We start from the raw sequence: 19412 nt of genomic DNA, 5'->3' as shown, positions 1-19412 counted from the left end.
GTCGCACTACTTTGCTGCTTAACAAAGTTAACCAGCTCAGTAAGTACTCTGTTCCATTTAATTATTAAGGTATTTCACATTTGACAACGTTGTGGCACTTTTCTTCCCTCACCTGTAGGTGGTGCTAAGTTACTTTTTTATTATTCTGGAGCAGCCTTGCCATGTCTATTTCTGTGGCATCCTCAGCCTTACACTCACAGCAGGCAGCAGCAGCAGTTGGCTTCGAGCCATGTAGGAATCTGAAACACATGCCAGAAACCCGAGCTGGAGACGGGTCAAACCCGGGATGGTCTATTTTGGTCCGTGGACCCTCAGAAGACAAATTCTGCTTTGTCTTCATGTGAATGCGTCACCGTCAGGAGCTGCTCATGAATCATTGGTCATTGGTCGCTCTTCAACATGGCAGTTGATTCATTAGATTCTATATTAGATTAGATCAGATTAGATTCAAATAGACTACATTAGAGTACATCAGGTTGAACTCTATTATATCCCACTTTGGGGAAATTGTGGTGTTGCAGCAACAAAGGGACAGCAGTAAAATGCTGCAACATAAAATCAAGATCCCTTAAAATGTGAAAAAAAGTGATAATGGAAATAAAATGGCAAATATAATACAATGGAATTCTAAAGATTATACATTATATATGTTAATTTTCTCTGCTGTGAAGTTTTGTTTTGCTCCATTTGATTTAGTTTCAATACATTTCAAATCATTTTATCCATCACCGTCATCAAGTAATTGCAAATAGCACTGGTGCAAATAGCAGTCATTACTAATGAGTGTAATAAGATGTTTGATAAGCATTAATATTAAAAACTGTAATCAGTTAGTAGATCTACAGTAGTCTGGCTGGTTTCAGTGTGTCCTTCACTCGGCTAATTAACCTGTCTACTAAACCTGCATACATGAATGAATTAAGGCTGCTGACCTTAAGACACAGAAAACGTCCTCACATGGTTTCTTCCTGACCCACACTGTATAGGAATTAACAGAGCATAACGTCATAAGATCAAACGAAACATACTCATCAGACACACACTCACAAAACAGTGAGCAAACACACACACACTTATGTACGGCAACCTGAGTCAGGACTTAAGCCTGTTAGTGTTTCAGCATTATTTTTGTGTGAGGACACAAACCTCTGAGTCCCTAAAAACACTGGACACCTGTTCCCTGGATCCCAGTGGGAGAAATTCCACTCCTCGGCGTGCGAGCGTGTGCACTAACTAGAATGTTGACACTGGACTTTCCTGTCTCACGTGGACATGACTTCCTTTACTACCGGCCCTATTTAAAGGCCAGTGCGGAGCCAGGAGGGCTTCAGCAGAAGATTAGAGCCGAAGTCATCGCAGTCCACATCATGGAAGGATAACCCACTGACCGACTGACGATCTGGATGTTTTTGTGAAGAGTCGTCCCCATATAAAGTCTGAGACGTGTGGACATTGGGTCACAACCATCTGTACAGTGGTTACTGGCATCTAAAAGGTCTCAGCCCAGTCCAGGACTACACAAAGACTTTGTTGGACTTTTGGACTCTACGGTGAACATCAAAGTTGCAGAGGTATTTCAGAAATCCAAAGCTACAGTTTCAATAACAGTTTTGTGTGAAGCTCCCAGGTTAGGATGAGTTGCAGTGGAACCACCACGCTCTCACCACAGGAGCCTCAGATGTTTAAACGTGCAGTACGAAAGATACGATGTGCTGCTGTGGTGGCCAATCTGGCTAAAAGTTGGCAGGGCTGGGCCAACGAACATTCAGGGAAGCAGAGTGCTGCCCCCAGTGGCTGGGTACCTTCTTCTGTGGAGGACGAAGACAAAAAGGAGCAGAGACATGTGGTCAAACTTACAGTCACTCCACGAGTCATCGCAGGAGATCCTTCCGACACAAGCGTGGATAAGATCCGAACATGTTCTGTCACCAAGACCATCCAGCCCAAACCCAGCGAATGCAGCATGAGCGACGTGGTCACTGTGATTCGCGGGAAGATGGAGTCATGTCCTGTGGAGAGTAAGCCATTCCTAGGCAATGAGTCGCCAACACGCCGCAGACAGATGAGGGCGCTACAGAGTGCAGAAGGTGGAGGAGGCATCATCCAGGACAGGAAGATGATGTTGCAGGAGAAGAAGATGGGATCAAGGAGCAGCAGCGTGGACACAGAAGACAGCGGGCTGGGAGAAGAGACAGGACTCAGTGACATCAGTGAGTCCAAAAGTGAACAAGAAGTCCAGTCCAAGATGCCAATCAACAGACCCAAGGTAGAGTGGTTAGACATCCTCCCCATCAACCACCACAGAAATAGATAACATAATCACCATGACAACACCACACCTGCAGCCCACCATATGTGACCTAAATAACAACTGGGTCATGACATCACATAAGAGCAGGAAACTGTACAATGACACCACTGTACTTAATAAATCATTATAGTAGTCAATTAGTCATGACCTTGAATGTTGATGGTCCAGTCTAGCCTAACATCACTGTGTACAGCCAATCAGCTTCACCCAACTCCTCAAGCGGCAGTGGTATTGGGCCAGATCTCTGTACTCCACCAAGATGATCCCCAGTTGTTGTAGGTCCCCTTCAATGATGTCCAGTAGATAATGACAGAGTGACTCACAGCATAACAGAGTGAAAAGAACAACTAATACAAATAAAAACAAACACTAGTCTTAATGAAAGCCTGTAAATAAATGAAAAGGGAACAAATGTTCAGTGTCTCGAGTGCACCTCACACCTTACCTTCAGAGACCACAGCGTCTGACCTGCTGACCTCAGGTTATGGGTCAGAGGAAGAACCGATATCTGGTTTCACGTGACTATCACGTGACTGTCTCGAGAAAAAAACCCGGCACATATTTCAGCTCATTTTCTTTAAGAGAACCCAGAGTGACATAAAGTGAATATATTTGTAGAAATATAATTTCCAACAGAACTACAGTTCTACTGAATAACAGTTTTTCTGTCAGTGGGACTCCTGTGGTGGTTCCCATCTGTAGATTCAAGCTTCAAATGTTGTGTTTAAAAGCATTTAGTTGACATTTGACAAACATCGGTTTATTTCTTTTCTACACAAATTAAAAAACTAACGAAAAGCGACTAAAAGAAACTGAGGAAAGATGAACGGATAATAACGACAAAGATGTCACGTTGTTTTCACTGTTTTTCTCTCAACTTAAAAAAAACAGATGACTTTATATGTTCACTCTGTCGTGACGAACTCCAGTGTGAATGACTGGCCTATAAAGCAGTTTTCAAACAGCCCAATCAATGCTGTACGTCTGCTTCCTCTAATGTTCCATTGCTCCCTGAACTACACACTAAATGAACGTCAGATATTCCCACACATTTCAAACAGTATTGAGTAAACAATATAAAGTCAATGCCCCGCCTCCAGTGTTGCATAACAGCAATCATAAAGTCTCTCCTCTAAAGGCCAAGCCAGGCGGCTCCAGGCCCCTGGTGGCTCGGGGGAGGTGGTGGTGTTACCCATAAAAATACAAGCTGGAGTACGGTGCAATGGAACATACGTAAATAAATATAGTTGAGCACTGCAATATGTTCTGACCTGACCTTCAGGTGGAGCCGGAAAATGAGGTGGGGGATGGGAGGAGGGGGGTTGAAGCTGTAACGTGAGAGGTCTACACTTACTGTTTGAAGAAAATTTTATTCCATGTATTTTACACATTTGGATTGGGTTAAAGTATAGTTGAAAAGTGTGAAAAAAGTTAAAGGTAAATATAAGTAGGGTTATTACTGGCCTCTGGGTTTATTTGGTAACTAAAAAAATCAAACTTTGGTCTCATCGTTTTGGAAAATGATCTTGTTGTCGGTTAAATTAATAATGAGATGAAATCTGTTTTCTACAGAACAGTTTTCTCTGAGATGAGAACAGACGTTTGCCCTTTTTCAAACAATATGCATCTGATCCTCCATCATCAGTTTCAATAGTTTTGATTTTTGTTTTATACTTTTAAGAGCCATGGACATAAACATCGCAGTTAAATGGTAAAAATAATTGATTGACCTGTAATAGTGGAAACAGAGTTTGTTTCAAAGTTTCATGGAAGGTCCTTTAGTTACAAGTCCTCACTTTACATAGATGGAATACCAAGGAGATTTAATGACAGTGTTCTGAAGGCCTGGCGAGCTGAGGAAATACTAGGAGGGACGGAAGTAGGGAGGGATGGGGAGCGTCAGAGGAAGAGGAGGAAGAGTGAGGAAAAAATAAAGTTGTTTGATTCTGGAACAACCACATTCTTGACTTTATTAATAATCTCTGGGTTTACATTTACAGTATTTAAACCATATCTTTTTAATTTTGGCGACAGCACGAATACTTACATATACACATTTATTTATAGAGAAGTTAAGTTCAGAGCAAAGAGCATGGGATCGATTACAGCGCCCTGGGGGACTTTTTTTTTTTTAAAGGGTAAAGGAAAACCCTCCACATTTATCCGTAACATTACTGTACAGCAGCTGGTGTCAGAAATAAACAATAAAACTACTGATGAGCAGCTGGTTTAAAATGAGTGTGATTTGACTGGGAGCCACACAGTGGAAGATGTGGTTGGCCTTCCTGCCTCACAACACAAATATCAGTGGTTGCTGGTTGGATCCTTGGCATGTATGTGTGTTTTTGTCACTTTCCAGTCACTGTCCAATAATATTCAGGTTAATTGTTAACAGTTTATTGACTATAGGTGTGAATGTGACCTGTGGACAACTGGACAGTTGTCCAGGCCTGTAACACAGTGACCTGTCGTTGAAGTGGTGTTAACCTGCCGACTGTCATTCACCTCCAGATTAAAATCGCCACTATGGGCGACATCAAAAGCCGTTGGCAGCAGTGGTCCAAGCAGCATTTGGAGGGTCAGAAGCTCAACCCCTTCAGTGAGGACTTTGACTATGAGTATGCCATGTCACAGCGCCTCCAAAAGGGCGACTCTGGCTACGGCCGACCCAAAGATGGCTCTAAAACAGCTGAGAGGGGCGACCGGGCTCAGAAGCACATCCACAGGGAGATGGAGGAGATGGTGTGGCTCATCAGAGACATGGGCTTCAAAGACAAGGAAGGACGGACTGTCATCAGCTTCGGTCGGCTGTTCGACCGCTACGTGAAGATCTCGGACAAGGTGGTGGGCATCCTGCTGCGCTGCCGCAAACACAAGATGTTGGATTTTGAGGGTGAGATGCTGTGGAAAGGACAGGATGATGATGTCATCATCACTCTGAGGGACTGACGGCCTTGTTCTATGAACATCCACACACCATTGCTGGGCAGAAGACTCAGGCTTGTGAGCAGAAATATTTGCTCACAGTGAAAAAAAGTTTAGAATAGATTTTCCTTTACCCCAGGCCATACAGTGGAAGATGTACTGTAGTTAGCCTGGTAGTAAGAATAGCTAGAAGATCACTAGTTTGCTGGTTTAATTCCCAGTATCTCTGTTTGTTGTTAGAATCTTATTTCAGTGTGTGGGTAGTTGTTCACTCTGAACTGACCATTGGTGTGAACGTGAGTGTGACTGTGATGGACCATAGAACTGTTCAGGGTGAAACCACACCATCTGCTGACTGGCTGGCTTTCCCAGCTCTCAGAACCCTGGAAGGGATTGTTTAGCAGAAATTTCATTAATTAATTTATGGTGGATTTCATCAAAATGTTGTCTTCATCATTAGTAAAAATTGTAAATGGTCTGTAATTATATTTTTTATTGTCATGATTAATACTAACTTCACATTGAATTGTTTTGGGCCACAGATGCCCCTGAGCCAGACTTTGGACACCCTGGAATATTTAAGGACAGGATCATATTCAGTACATCTCAGGAAATTGAATTCATTTTTTTCTGTATTGACTTTGATGTTATGGTGTGGTGTCTCTGTGTCCCTGACATGGAGACGTGTGAAGGACACTGACAGCAGGTCATCTGGTCTCAGTCAAACCATCTTCAGCACTCCAACCATGCTCACCCTCTTAACTATTCATTATTGCTGAAACTCAAACTGTTCTCAACCTGTGGTTCATCATTTTAAAACTCGGTCGATGACAACAGAAGAAAAACAGACTCAGAGTCTCACCGTCATGTGACCAAAGCGATGTTTTTTCATCAGTGTCTACTCTCGGTCTCTCAGTTCCAGATTTGTCTGACTATTCAGGGAGTGTGCAGACGTTTACACTGGAGCCCTAAAGCCCTGGCTGATGCTGCTCTGAGACTAGACCAGACTAGAGCCTGGATTTAGTGGCTGTCAGTGCAGACACTGAGCTTTAGGTTTACTTTTTCTCTCTCAGTACGTCTGCTGCCAGGGTGTGTCCTGCAGAGCAGACATGACAGAAGCCAGAAGGTGAGGGAGAAACGAGCAAACAGAAACAGTGGAGCTGCAAATCCACATGTCTGACATTTATACTCTTCATAAAAAGAAGACCGCTGACATTTGAGGTCTGCTTTTTTACTGTTATTTGGTTAAAGCTACTGTTAGACCTTTAGACAGACACCCAGTCAGTTAGTCCCATTACACATGAGCTGTTAAACCAGATGACGCCCTGTATTATCAATATAAACATCTAAATATTGAAGAGTGATAAACTATTCAAGTTCTCGTGCTGTATTCTAGAAATCTTTGACATCCACTGTAATATCTGAATATGTATAAAAGTACTAATATCCTACACCAATGACTCAAAGAAATACAAGATTGAGTTAAACTTGATTTTTATTGATGGCTGAAATCCAATAATAATACACCACGTTGTGCATTTACTCAACGACAGAACAGTTTTATTAAATATCTCATGTGGTCAATGACAGTAGTCAGTCTAGTTATCAACCAGTGTTTCCCAACCCTTCAGAGGCCATGGCACATGTGTTACATTAGAAAAATTCCCCAGTTCACCACCAGACAGAAATGTCTGTGAAAGTATATGGAATATAATATAAGGAATCTGCAAATTTTAAAATAGTCACAATTTCCTGACTCAGTGTGAATCCTGAGCCTCTTTAGTTGAACACGGTGATGAAATACTCACTTCTTCATAGTTTTTATAGCAATCTGCTGCCACCTAGTGGATAAATATTTCATTTTTGGTCCATCACTGTTGTAGATTAACGAAGACAAATTATCTACATGAAGTAAAAATCTTTTTCAGACCAATTTAGTGATTTTGGATAAATTATCCAAGGACACCTGATGACCTCTCACGGCACTCCAGCGGGCCACGGCACAGTGGTTGGGAATCACTGAACTAGAGTCTCATATCCTAAAATAATACATTAAAATCAAAGATAAATGCTACTCAGGTCTTCAGTTCTGTAGAACATGAGGAAGAAATGAAGGCAACATCAGAAGAACTTTAAAATAAGTCGGTATGAAAAGTATGGAAACATGTGACATCACTTTAAATGAATGTTGGAAATTCTGCTGCTGCTTGATTAATTAGGCTTCAATAATTAACCTTGACAAATGATAGTGAAGTGATGATGGTAGAATCCTGGACAGGTCTGAATTATTAACAAAACACTGGACTGGATCGTATCCTCATCCACAGACCCAGTTAACCCAGACAAACATTCAATGATCGGAGTAAACATGTCCACAGCAGTGAAATTAAAAAAAAAAAAAGTCATTCACGTTATAGATTAAAAGTTTCTGCAACGTTTTCTGCTTTTAAATCCCTCCTTGTACATGACATGACCGTGAATGTTCTCCTTACTACTTATTATTTTAATCTATTTCTTTTAAATTGAAAATTTAATATAACTTTTTTTCTAATATTTTAGAAAAAGAAGTCTTGTTGAAAAAAAAAAGATTTCTGTTTCAAAAATTGTTTTTTTTTTGCTCGAAAAGCTCAGGCTAATATTTTTGAAGTAATCAGTATCTAAAGTTCCTGACGGCGTATTCAAAGTTCCATAGAAGTTTCTGGAAGTGATGGGTTGAACACTGTTGGATTGAAAACTTTTTTTTTGCCTCAGTTTGATTTGTGATGGTTTTCAGTTCATAGCCCTGACGGATGTATGTAATATATTTGTGTTTAAGGCCTCTACTTATATTACAATTGATAGTAGTGTAAAGAACTAACACCCATGGAACTGGCACTGTCCAAAAAAGAGAGAAAAAATATACACTAAGTGGAGGCAGTTCACATGCGTCAGTCATCTTTACAAAAGGCCATTTGAAGAAGCAGAGACGGGACGTCATCTCGCATTTTTATGAAAATAAAAACTAGAATTACATCAAGTTAATCATTCCTGTAGTGGTGCAAATATCTCTGAATCTCTGTGCATCTGAAGTAAAATTCACACCACACAATTTTTAAAGTCACAGAACTGGTTAGTAGAGCTGAGGTCCCAAACCACTGGGCCACAGACCAGTAACCAGCCGTTGGTTATTAGATATTGGGCCGCAGGGGAAAAAAAAAAAGTTCTCTTCCATTGGTTATCAGTTTGGTCATGGTCATTATATGACACTATATACAAACATACTTGTTACATAAATATCTTAAGACCCTGCTTTCATTTTTAACATCCCATCTTGATGAAGCTAACTATAGCTTCAAGCTAACTTTATGAAGCTAATCTTTGAATATCTGTGCTGTCAACAACAACAACAACAACAAAGTGACTGACCAGACGGTGTTTCCTGTTACCTCAGTAATACTGTGTCAGGACATAGAAAGAAGCGCGACTTCAAGTCGAGTTGTATTTAATGTTTTTCCTGTTTGTTTGTTTGTAGTACTAATTTCGGTGGTCGAGGTTGAAAACGAGGTCAGAGTCGACGACCGGACTTTGAAAACCAGTCTGTGACGTAAAAAGGTTTTGTTGCACATGCCGTGACTGTTGTTGGGAAATAGACACAAACAAGAAGATCCTGCTACAATTTGTCTTTGAACAGTCGCGAGCAGCGGTTCTCAAACTCTGGTACACATAACACTGGTGGTACTTAGGCTCCCAGAGGTATGTTTTTTTGTTTGTTTTTTTTTTCTTTGCTTTCAAACTACATTGACAAAATAGTGGAGAAAGATCAAATCGAGATCTGAAAAAAAAAAACTACTCTCCTGGCTGTAGATTTGATCTGAAAAGAGGGGTCAGATTCAGAGGGAGGATATTAATCTACAGCAGCCTACAGAGACCTCCTTAACTGTAGTATTTAGTAGAATCTAAATACTACAGTACTTCATTGTACAGTGTGTCTTGGTGTAATTCTTCACAAACAGTACTGCTACAGAACTCAACTAAAAGTTGTTTCGTTTTTTTTGTCCAACCTACATACTGCAGGCAGGTGAAGAGGAGTACTGTATGTTCATGTTTATACTACATTTAAACTTCTGCCAGTAGTTGTAGATTTCGCCAAAATCAGTGTTATTTCAGCCTGGTTTTCCTGCTTGGCTGAAGGAGGATCCTCTCTCACCGTGGATGTGCTCTGTTCTGTGGTTTACTGACAGAAAGGTACAGGTCGTGTGTGTGTGTGTTTGTGTGTGAACTCTAAATTCCTTGGTTTTAAATCAGCCCTCAGTTATGGTTTAGTTTTTGGCACAAACGTAGGCGGCAGACAAGAAAACATTCCCTGGGTCAGAGTCAAAGAAATGAATAAGATCCTAACAATTCTACATTATTTTATTTGATATTTGTTCTATTCTCAGAACTGTTTTTATCGTTCAGTTCATGAATAACATTCTTAATCTCCATGCTACTACAAATAATTTAAGCTAAAACTTGACATTTATCCTGCATTTTTAATTAATTATTATGTTAAGATTGTTATTTTAATTCTCAGCAAGAGACTTCAAGAAAATTAACATTGAACTCCACCTGGAATAACATAAGGAAAACAACGCACTGCAGTGACAGAACAGCTTACAGAGTGATTCTCCGCGTTTCATTTTCTGCTGTTTTTCTTCATTTTCCACAAACCAGACCTAAATTGAAACTCCACTGCGCTAACATCTTAGCTCGTCTGTGTAGTGAGCTTCTAAAAAGTGCATCAATTGAAGGTTGTGTGATTATTGCTTCACATGTTGGCTCTAATATATTACTAATTAATTCAAATTAAAAGAAACTTTTTATTTTCGATCTGAAAAATACATGTTTTTTTTTTAAATGCTTGCAGATTATGTGGTCATTTATCCCATAATTAGGGTAAACAGTAATTATATCATTTAATTAATTCAAAGAAATCGCTTGTCCATGTTTCAGTCTGTTCAAGGTGGGTACCTTTCCAACACGTGGTATTTATTTTCTTGTGTTCTTTTCTATGCAGCTCATGCTTAGTTCTATCCAGTGGTTTGCTAATTAAAATAATCATGCAGATAATTACAGCTAAGGCTACAGTATACAGTTCACCACTAGCGCCTTCTGTTCCCTTTTTCTTTTTTTTTTACTTGTGTTTTTCATATATAAAAATAAATCAACCATAGATTCACGTCGGCTGATTCCAAAGCCGTAGAGAACTCTATTCTATTTTGACTCTTAAAATATTTCAAAGTCCAGAGGAAACAAGCAGGTTTATAATGAACTATAAATGTCCCCTTTGTCTGCTCATGATGTTCCCTTTGTTTCATCCTATTCTGGGCCTGACGACCAGGTCCAACAGACCATGAAGTTTGAAAGAACATTTCATGCTCCTCGGAATTTTAGCGGCTCAGCTAATCACCAGGTTCCTTCGTCCTCTGTGGATGTAAGCAATAATTTCAAGTAGAAATTAAAGGAAACATGCTTATGTGTTTGTGTGTGGGTGGGTGGGTGAGAGGGACGGGGGTGGGGGTGCCTGAACACTGCTGTCACATGTTCTGAGTGCTCGCTTGTGTTCCTCTTTTGTGATGTCAGGTGTCATTTGATCATTTAAAAGAAGAAAGAACCAGACACTTGCTGACAGAGAATAGTGCAGAGAAAACCTCAAGGCTGCATTCACACAGACTGTGAGGGAGCAGGAGGAGCAGGAGGAGAAGGAGGAGGAGGAGTCTGACTCCTATCAGACTCAAAATATACAACGACAGGCCACGAATTATATTCAGATGTTACAAACCATGACATGAAAAAAAATGCAGCTTCTACTCCGACATGAGGCGTATCAATGTACATACCAATAGAAACGTCAACCCATATATTTTCAAATAGAGGAGCACTTGCATTTTGACGTGTGCCTTTTGACGTGTATATTTATATATATATTTATGTATATATATAAATACATAAGTATACATATGTGTGTGTACATATATGTGTATGTATGTAAATATGTATGTGGTTTATGTTTTCAATTTACTAACAAATTAATTTATTATTTTATTAATTATTTTAACCAGCACGGCCTGTGTGCAGCTCATTGGCTGCTGCTGCTGTGTTTAAAACATCCATTCATCTTAACAATGAGCCGCAGCTTATACACTGTTGGAGTTTTGTTTCCACTGAATACTGAACCTGGGCTTTTACTGTGAATTTTCAGCCCCACGGACCATGGTCCTCTGTGTCCCAGCTACATGACTGCCCCCTGCTCCTGTAAACTACGCCACCGCACAGACGGTAGGACAACACAAAATACATCTTATTTACAAAGACATTCACTCATGCCTTTCAATGCTACTCAATGATTTGTTTTTTGCATTTAAATGTGTCAAGAGTAAACGGTTTATAAGGTCAGATCAGGGCCCTGACATCGGTTCAGAGTTTGTCCACATTGTTTTCATTTAACTACAAATGGTGCGTCTTATTATGATGTATTTGCAGTGGATCTTTAACTGTTGGAGACATAATGATGGTGTGTATTAGAAGGAAAAGCTCTAATAATCAGTCAAACTCTTCAGTGACTGCACAGCCCTGCAGAGTGGAATCGCACATGTTGAACACAGAGCCAGCTGTTACTGTGGGTAACAAACATCCAGCCAGGGACCAACTCAAAGTTGGCAGTGCAGTAATGAACTCATTACTAATTATTAATGAATTCACTTCACTGACGTGTCATGATGAAGCCACAGAAGACGACTGAAGGTCCAGACGTGTGAACAGGAAACAAAAACAGTTCCAGACACCGTGCTCAAACATCTGGGCTTTAAACAAAATGAGCTGAAAAAAAAAAAGAAATCCTTCTCCGTCACGAAGCTGCTGTTCACTGGCTGCTGCCACCAACCATCAGACCACTGTCTCACACTCTCTGTGGGTGTGTCGACAGACCAGAAACACTGTCCACACCAATAATGAGGCCAGAGATGGACAACAGACAGTCCTGGGAGTGGAAATCTGAAGAAAAGCTGCAGCGAAGCCCCCTGTGGTGCGTTATGGTCCTAGCGGGAACTAAGTGTTTGTTTGTTTGTTTGCTTGTTTTCCTGAACAAGGCTCAATATTTGTATAACTCTATGGGGTTTTGCAACAAAAGTTACACAAAAGAAATGTGCTTACCATGAGTAGAACGTCAAAAAAATAACACAGCACATTTCTACTGAGAGCCAGGATTCTCTGCTGATCTGTAAAATAATTTCTCAGACTGGGGGGAGTTGCTTTCCGGCTTTGGTTGGACCTGTTCAAGATCTCTGTGTAAGAAACAGAACATCCACCTGCTCCTGTGAAGTACCACGCTGCTGACCCCAGCGCAGGTCAACAGGTCTCAGAAAAAAATCTCCTGGTACAGGAACAGAAAGATAGGAACGGAAACTCTTCTCTTCCCGTGAGTCTTAGGATCGCTCACAGCACGGGCCGATGGTGCTCTCCAGCGACATCTGGGAGGAATGTCGGATGAGAGGTGCCATGGTTGGATCCACCATGGAGGAGGTAGGGAAGAGCTTGTACCAGCCAATCACCATCGTGCTGAGGTCCAGTTCTTCCAGCAGGATCCGAGCTACGCCCATGAAGCATTTGCGCTCCATTCGTCCGTAGTTGCCCCAAACAATCACCTGTTAAAGAAGCAGATATTGTTAAAAAATGAATCTCCTCTATTTAAACTGCAGGAGGCAGAAGAGTTTCACTGTATTATTGGACAGCCAGACTCAGTCCTTAACAAGGCTGTGAACAGAAGTCAGTTTGGTAGTTTGTTTTTATTAACTGAGTGACTTGTTGTAATGGTCAATTAATGTATTAATAATAATACATTAATCTTATGAATCTATAATAATGTAATTCCTATTATATTGTTATGGATTTAATGGATGTGGTTAAAATTTAAACCAGAGGTAAAATCACTGCTTTAATCACTGACAACGATGCACAGTCTTGACTCAGTGAAAATGAGTGTTTAATTAAGTAAATAAAGAGAAATCAGTAAAAAAGTATACAATTTATTATCACTATAACTAGTATGGTAAAAATAATTGAATAACCCTAAAATCATAATTTTTTTAAAAATAAAATAAATAGTTTGCTATTTAGCTAAATCATGTTTCCATCTATATTCCAGTTAGGTTCAGTTATTTTTTGGCTTGAAATCAGTTAAATTAAATTAAACAAATAATTTAAAAAAAGCATTAAATCCAATCTTTCTTTAAAGCTGGAGCGGCACCGAGTTCACCTGGATGACTGTGGACACAGAGGCTGCTCTACACTGACAGAGGTCTGGAGGAAGAATGCCGTTAGGTAAGATGTTTTTCTTATCGAGTTTTCATCAGATAATGAAAACTCGATAACGCAATGCTTGGGTTTCGCCAAATGATGTTTGACCTAAAACTAATGTGGGGGAAAAACAGTTGTATATGAAAATGAAAGCCACTAGATGGCAGCATTGCAGCTCATTTTATTAAACTATTTAATAATCAGGGGATTGTATGCAGAATGCTGGTGCCAGCAACTTTTTACAGTGGTTTGTACAAATAAACAAATAAATATTACCAGGTGCTGAATAGTATTTCAGTGCGGGGGGGGGAGGGTGGGGGGGGTGCAAAAACTTCTGTGCCCTGGGGGGGCATGGCAGAAAATAATGATATTATGTTAAAATGGAACATTTGATGGATTCAAATAGAATGGGTGGAGAATAGGGTGGAAAGAGGAAGTGAAGTGAGGAGCCCAGAGTGGAGGAGAGGAGGAGACAGACAGCTGATAATTAGGAAGGGGCGGTTAGTGGCTAATTAACCAGTGAGAGGAGCAGCAGCAGCGTCTCCTCAGGCTGTTTTGAAGACCGTCACACTGATCACAGCAGCAGCTCAGACCTGTACTTATGTAACCCCCCCTTTCCCTTGCTCTGATTGGCTGTCACACTGAGAAGCTTTGATAACAATAATTTCTTACCTCCATGAAACTGAGTTAAAAAAAGAGATACATTTTCAGCTTAGTATTTTCCATAGCTCTTATAAATAAAGGATCACTGTATTTGGTCATAATCTATCTGCAGATGATATTGTTTAAAATATATAAGCAATTAGCAATTAAGCAATTAGGGAAATTGCTTGTTGTGATCAAAAAGTAACTGTGTTCGAAAAAAAACTTTTTGGGGGGTCAGGGGGGCGTTACTGTACTGTATATAAAGGAGTGAATGAAGTTCCACTAGCACTCTGCTGTGCTAAATCAGGAAGTGACAAATTGAAAAGCTCTGCAGATTCCAAGGCTTCTTATTTTACAGCATGAATGAGTTTGATGAAACTCACAGGACGGCCACGACAGACAGCGGATAATTAGGAGGGAGGTGTTTAGTGGCCAATTACACAGTGGAAGGAGCCGGAGGCAGAGCTAGGAGCTCAGGACGCCTCCGCAGATTAGAGGGAAACATGTGACGCATGCCAGGTTAGGAAGGAAGGAAGAGGAAAAGGAAGGATGAGAGGAGAGGAGACGAAGGGAGGTGTCATAGCTGATACCACGTTGGTTTAACTGTGTTGTGTTTATGATGCAGGACACCTCCTCGTCCTGAGTGAATCTGATGGACGTGTAGTCCACGAGCATCCTCTCACCTGCACCACCTTCCCCTGTGGACTCTCTGAGAAGACCAGGACCTGGTTGTAGAGAGGATCCAGGCTCTTCCTCACTGACTTCGTCTTCTTCTTGGCAACACAGATGCCGTTTTCCAGGAGGTAAACTTTGATGTAGGCTGCTGTAAACACAATGAGGAGAAAGGAGGAGGAGCTGATGAGAAAACAAGGTACACACACACACACACACACACACACACACTGGTTTTGTGAGTTCTTTACACTGACATAATGAACTCCTCAGCCTAGCTGCACACACACACGTTTACACTATTACTGTTAATTGAGAACATTAAAAACCAAACACAGGAAATCTAGAACAAGGTTCTTTTCTTTTATCCACACTTTTCTTTTCATCTTTTTCTCTTTTCATCTGATTAGACTTTGATCTTCATTCACAATCATCTCCCCTTGACTTTGTTCATGATCACTTTCTAGTTGAGTTTTCATTCATTCATTCATTCATTCATTCATCTTCAACAACATAGTTCGGTTTGCAGAGCTGTGGGTGAAAGGGGGGGGGCAGTCTCAGCAGGGTGGGGTCATATATAATGACAGACAACCATTCACAGCCAATGACATCAAACCTGAGAGGAGACCAACTCTCAGTTATAGAAGGCGCTCAGTCTGACCTGGAGGACCCTTTGACCCAGGCTTCATGGTGAGTCCTCTGGCCTGGACGATCTCCACCTCCAGGCCCCCGTTTCTCTCCATCAGACCAATTTCTACGTCACCTTGATGGATGACAAACAAATGGACAAAGTGAGATCAATGTGAACGAAATCACGTCTCAAACACTAAGAAGTCAAAGGTTTTAGACAAATATCTGCCCAAAGACAGATGTGTGTCCAGGTTGGACTGAACAGAAAAGCTGGTCCAGATACTGTGTTTCTGCTCTTTGGCCCAGGACACAGAGACACATGTCCTCTGTTTTAATGGAGGGTGTGTCATTTAAACAGGACTGACAGTAGATTAACCTAGCGCTTTAATAATGTTAGCTCGTTGGTGTTGACCATGGGAGAGAAGTTAAACAGCTGATGCAACTTGTGCAACCTGTAGGGCAGCAGCACTGTGTGTCAGCATGTCTGAAGTACTGCTGAAGTACTATTGAAGTACATTGTTGTACTGTAGTGTCTTTAATGGTTAGGAACCTTCAGCTCATTCTCACATTCACCACATCACCTTCTGGACATTTGAGCACTTCATGGTGATGAACACTGTTTTACAGTAGTTGTCGTCTCTCACCCATGGACGTTGTGGCCAGAGTCTGTCGCCCAACAAACTGGGCCGGTCCCATGCCATCCAGGAAGTCGCTGAACTGGGTGTCAGATGCCAGACACATGCCGCTGTAGTTCAAACTGCAGAGAGAAGCAAAGGCTGCTGGGTAAAAGGTCTGCACGACAAAGTGAGACATTGGGCATCGGGTGATGATGATGATGATGATGAGTGATAATGATGATGATGAAGATGACTGTGATGATAAGAGGAAAACGGAAATATCAGAATTCAGCCTCTCTTCGTTAAAACAAACTCAGTGAAATCCAACTGATTTATGGCTTTGAACCCAGTGTACTGGTTTTGTTTGTACATGTAAAAGAATCAGCTTAAAGTGCATTGATGGCAGGCTGCCAGCTGTGTGTGTTTTGCTTATATGCGTGCTTGTGGATAAATGCATAGTCATAAAGTGCTGGTTCATACCTTTGTTACTCTGGGAATCTTTTTAAAAATTACCAGTTAACCTCCAGGAGGCAGTAAGAAACAAAAAAAAAAGATATTTTTTTTCTTGATTTAAAAAGTCGTTCCCCCCAGTTATTTTCTTGATGACTTGTTTCCTGTGACAGGACATGAGGAAATGAGAGGAGACAATTTGACTGAAGCCTGGCTTCAACCAGGCTCCTGTTCCTTAATCTCAGAATGATAAATCGCCGAGACAGTGAGAGCGATATTTAAATACGGACCACATTTTTACAGACCACAATTAGTAGATTGATATATATGTCAGAGATGAGAGGTTCAAAAATACTTTTCCGTTGGTTTCAGTTGGTTTTAACAGGTTTAAACAAACACTTTTATTCGCAAACCTAATATAATCAAATACACATTTCTTATAAGAAATGTGTATTTGATTATACATAGATTATTATATATAATAATATGTTATTGCAATGGTTACAAATGTATTATATATATATATATATATATGCTTTTTTTCAGTTACATCATTAGTTAACAAAGTGCTTATTCATGAGGACACACACACACACACAGAGAGAGAGACTAGCATCACAAACACTGATAATTGTATTCGGAGTTTGAATCTCTCCCACACACTTATACCTGTACCTACATCAGTGACCACTTAAACTTCATTAAATTTACATACTGTATCATTTCACAGACATGGGTCCATCACATTTAAATTCAGTAGGTGAGGGTTATTGAACCACACAGAGCAACGTGTAGTACTGGTTATTCTTTTATTTATTCAAAGAGAGCAGAGAGTATGGGGAGTTGGAGGAGACGTATTTTTCCTTTTTTTGAAATATTTACTCTAACTGGGAGTGTATGTATTTTCGAATGGCCCATAAAGCAACTCTAGTTGACTAGTACTTTCTAGTTAGTACTCTCCATGGTAAAGGTGAGTAGTCAAAGTGAACAAACAGCTTGAATGAGGAAATGTTCCCATCATGCAGCAGCAGTCAACTCTTACTCACTTGCCCTCTGAGCCAAAGCTGTTCATGCTGTCCTCTATGGACTCGTGGCTGGCCTGTCGCACGGTCCGACTGGGCATCTCCACAGCTAGGCCCGTCTCTGTGCTCCTCTGGATGCCGCCCTTCAGCTTCCGTCCTTCTGTGTCAACTGTAGAAGGAACACAAAGTGAAGACCCAGAGTTAGACCCTGTGGTGGTGGGGTTGAAGCCAGAGGAGACTTGAACCCTCGGACCCTCGGTCCATACGGTCCAGGGAACTTCCAGAACGCCACACAGGCTTACACATATTCTTTCTGAAATGGTGCCTGAGCATCAGATGCACAGCTACTGCTGGACTTTAGGCACTTGTGGCAATGACTGAATTGGAAAAGCAGCTGATGTGAAATCAGATTTCATATCAGATCATTCCTCATTTTTCTCCAGAGCAGGTCGTGACCCTGTGTTTTAGCTGCGCTGCCTTCACCAAGAAGGTCGACTGCAGTGGTTAGGATTTACCTTAACCAGGTCAAGCACCGAAACAATCATTTGATTGATGCACAGACTGACCTTCCTGGAGCTGCAAGGTGTCCTGTGCGTGCTGCTGTATATTTGTGTGTGTGCGTGCTTTAAGGTTTATAATGAAGTAGAACGACAGCTTTGACCTGTGGATGTGTGTTACACAGTAGTTAAACATGTGGGGACATTTTCTTAGAAAAATATTGCTGTAGGGACACGATGGGTTTAAGGATTAGAGGTATGGTCAGATTAGAGCTGGGATGAGTCATATATTTGTACTGGTAAGAGGTTAGGGACAAACTATGTCAATGTGAGGTGCTCACAAAACAGTTAAAGCAGTGTGAGTGTGAGTTTGAGTGGGGGTCAGGGTTTTAATGGTGTAGTGGAATTGAACAGCATTGACCTTCTTTGAGAAACTGAGGGTCACTCTCTCTCTCTCTCTCTCTCACACACACACACACACACACAAATTACCTCACAATTGACTGGAGTGCTTTTTCTTTCTCTAATTTTGAGTCTACGTAGGGAGTGAAACCACGGTTCTGGTCTCCACATCAAAAACACAGACTGAAAGCACATTTTTGTGTCAGTCTTTACATTAAGGTCAATTAAGAAGAAACAAGATCAATAAAATAAAATCGATGTTCCTTCTTCCCTGGGGCCACAGGGATGTTTGGGTTTCTGTTTATCACCTGATGATCAATAACAGACTATATCACATTCACAGTTACTTTAATGGGACCAAAAATGCTCACAACCACACTACCACACACACACACAGACAAGAGTAGAAGGGCGTCTGTTCTGTAGTGTTCTATTTCTACCAATCAAGAAGGGGCTTAGAGCAGATCCCTGGTGTTCACCAGCCCAGCCTTAAAATCATGGAGTTTTCACTTAACCATCACCAAGGTTCAGTTAACATTTATATTATTATTATTATGACTATTATGATGATGGTTATTATTATTATACAAGAAATAATCATATTTGATCATATGTATATATTTGTATATTCATTTTATAAATTCATATATAATTATTTACTATAAAAATGTCTTTTTTTCTGTAGCCTGAATCACATTTTCTTTTCAAATGTTTAGCAGCTGAAAACCAGAAGGCTACCCGTGAACAGACATTAGCTGCTGAGCTAGAAATCTTTATTTCCCTTCTGTTACCAGCTGAATGTGCTGTTTGTTTGGGTTTTTTTTTTTTTTTGGTTTTTTGCTTGTTTCCAGATGCTGCAGCTCTTCTGTATGGCCCACTTATTTTCAACCTAATAGTTTGTTGTGTCAGCAGCAGAGGGAGGACAGTG

At 40.7% G+C, this 19412-nt stretch overlaps 2 protein-coding genes and 1 long non-coding RNA gene across 4 annotated transcripts in view; 2 read left to right on the top strand and 1 right to left on the bottom strand.

Annotated features, from left to right (window-relative positions):
• The window catches only part of LOC112487785 (uncharacterized), a 36791-nt gene that overhangs the window by 7848 nt on the left and 9531 nt on the right, over window positions 1–19412 (top strand). Inside the window, exons 2-4 of the long non-coding RNA XR_003051208.1 lie at window positions 11457–11533; window positions 13488–13573; window positions 14820–15065. This is a non-coding gene — a long non-coding RNA (uncharacterized LOC112487785). The remainder of the gene's footprint in view (window positions 1–11456; window positions 11534–13487; window positions 13574–14819; window positions 15066–19412) is intronic.
• Window positions 934–7652, top strand: abraa (actin binding Rho activating protein a). Its single transcript, XM_008320832.3, has 2 exons — window positions 934–2266; window positions 4823–7652. The coding sequence occupies exons 1-2, from the start codon at window positions 1634–1636 to the stop codon at window positions 5258–5260; spliced, it is 1071 nt and encodes a 356-aa protein (XP_008319054.1). The 5' UTR covers window positions 934–1633; the 3' UTR covers window positions 5261–7652.
• Window positions 6714–19412, bottom strand: part of rims4 (regulating synaptic membrane exocytosis 4) — a 22105-nt gene continuing 9406 nt past the window's right edge. For both annotated transcript variants that reach the window (XM_008320831.3, XM_017036695.2), the window contains exons 2-6: window positions 17610–17754; window positions 16141–16253; window positions 15528–15629; window positions 14878–15017; window positions 6714–12897 (exon numbers count right to left, since the gene is read on the bottom strand). In XM_008320831.3, the coding sequence (XP_008319053.1) occupies window positions 12679–12897; window positions 14878–15017; window positions 15528–15629; window positions 16141–16253; window positions 17610–17754 (719 nt within the window). In that variant the 3' untranslated portion in view covers window positions 6714–12678. The remainder of the gene's footprint in view (window positions 12898–14877; window positions 15018–15527; window positions 15630–16140; window positions 16254–17609; window positions 17755–19412) is intronic.

This window comes from Cynoglossus semilaevis, chromosome 11 (genome assembly GCF_000523025.1).
Source record: "Cynoglossus semilaevis isolate Cse_v1.0 chromosome 11, Cse_v1.0, whole genome shotgun sequence".
Classification (NCBI taxonomy): Eukaryota; Metazoa; Chordata; class Actinopteri; order Pleuronectiformes; family Cynoglossidae; genus Cynoglossus; species Cynoglossus semilaevis.
This window is presented reverse-complemented; position numbering and strand designations above follow the sequence as displayed.

Coding starts and splice junctions, on each gene's coding strand:
- abraa (XM_008320832.3), top strand. CDS start 1,634: ATGAGTTGCAGTGGAACCACCACGCTCTCACCACAGGAGCCTCAGATG. Junction 2,267..4,822: donor TGCCAATCAACAGACCCAAG/GTAGAGTGGTTA, acceptor ATTCACCTCCAG/ATTAAAATCGCCACTATGGG.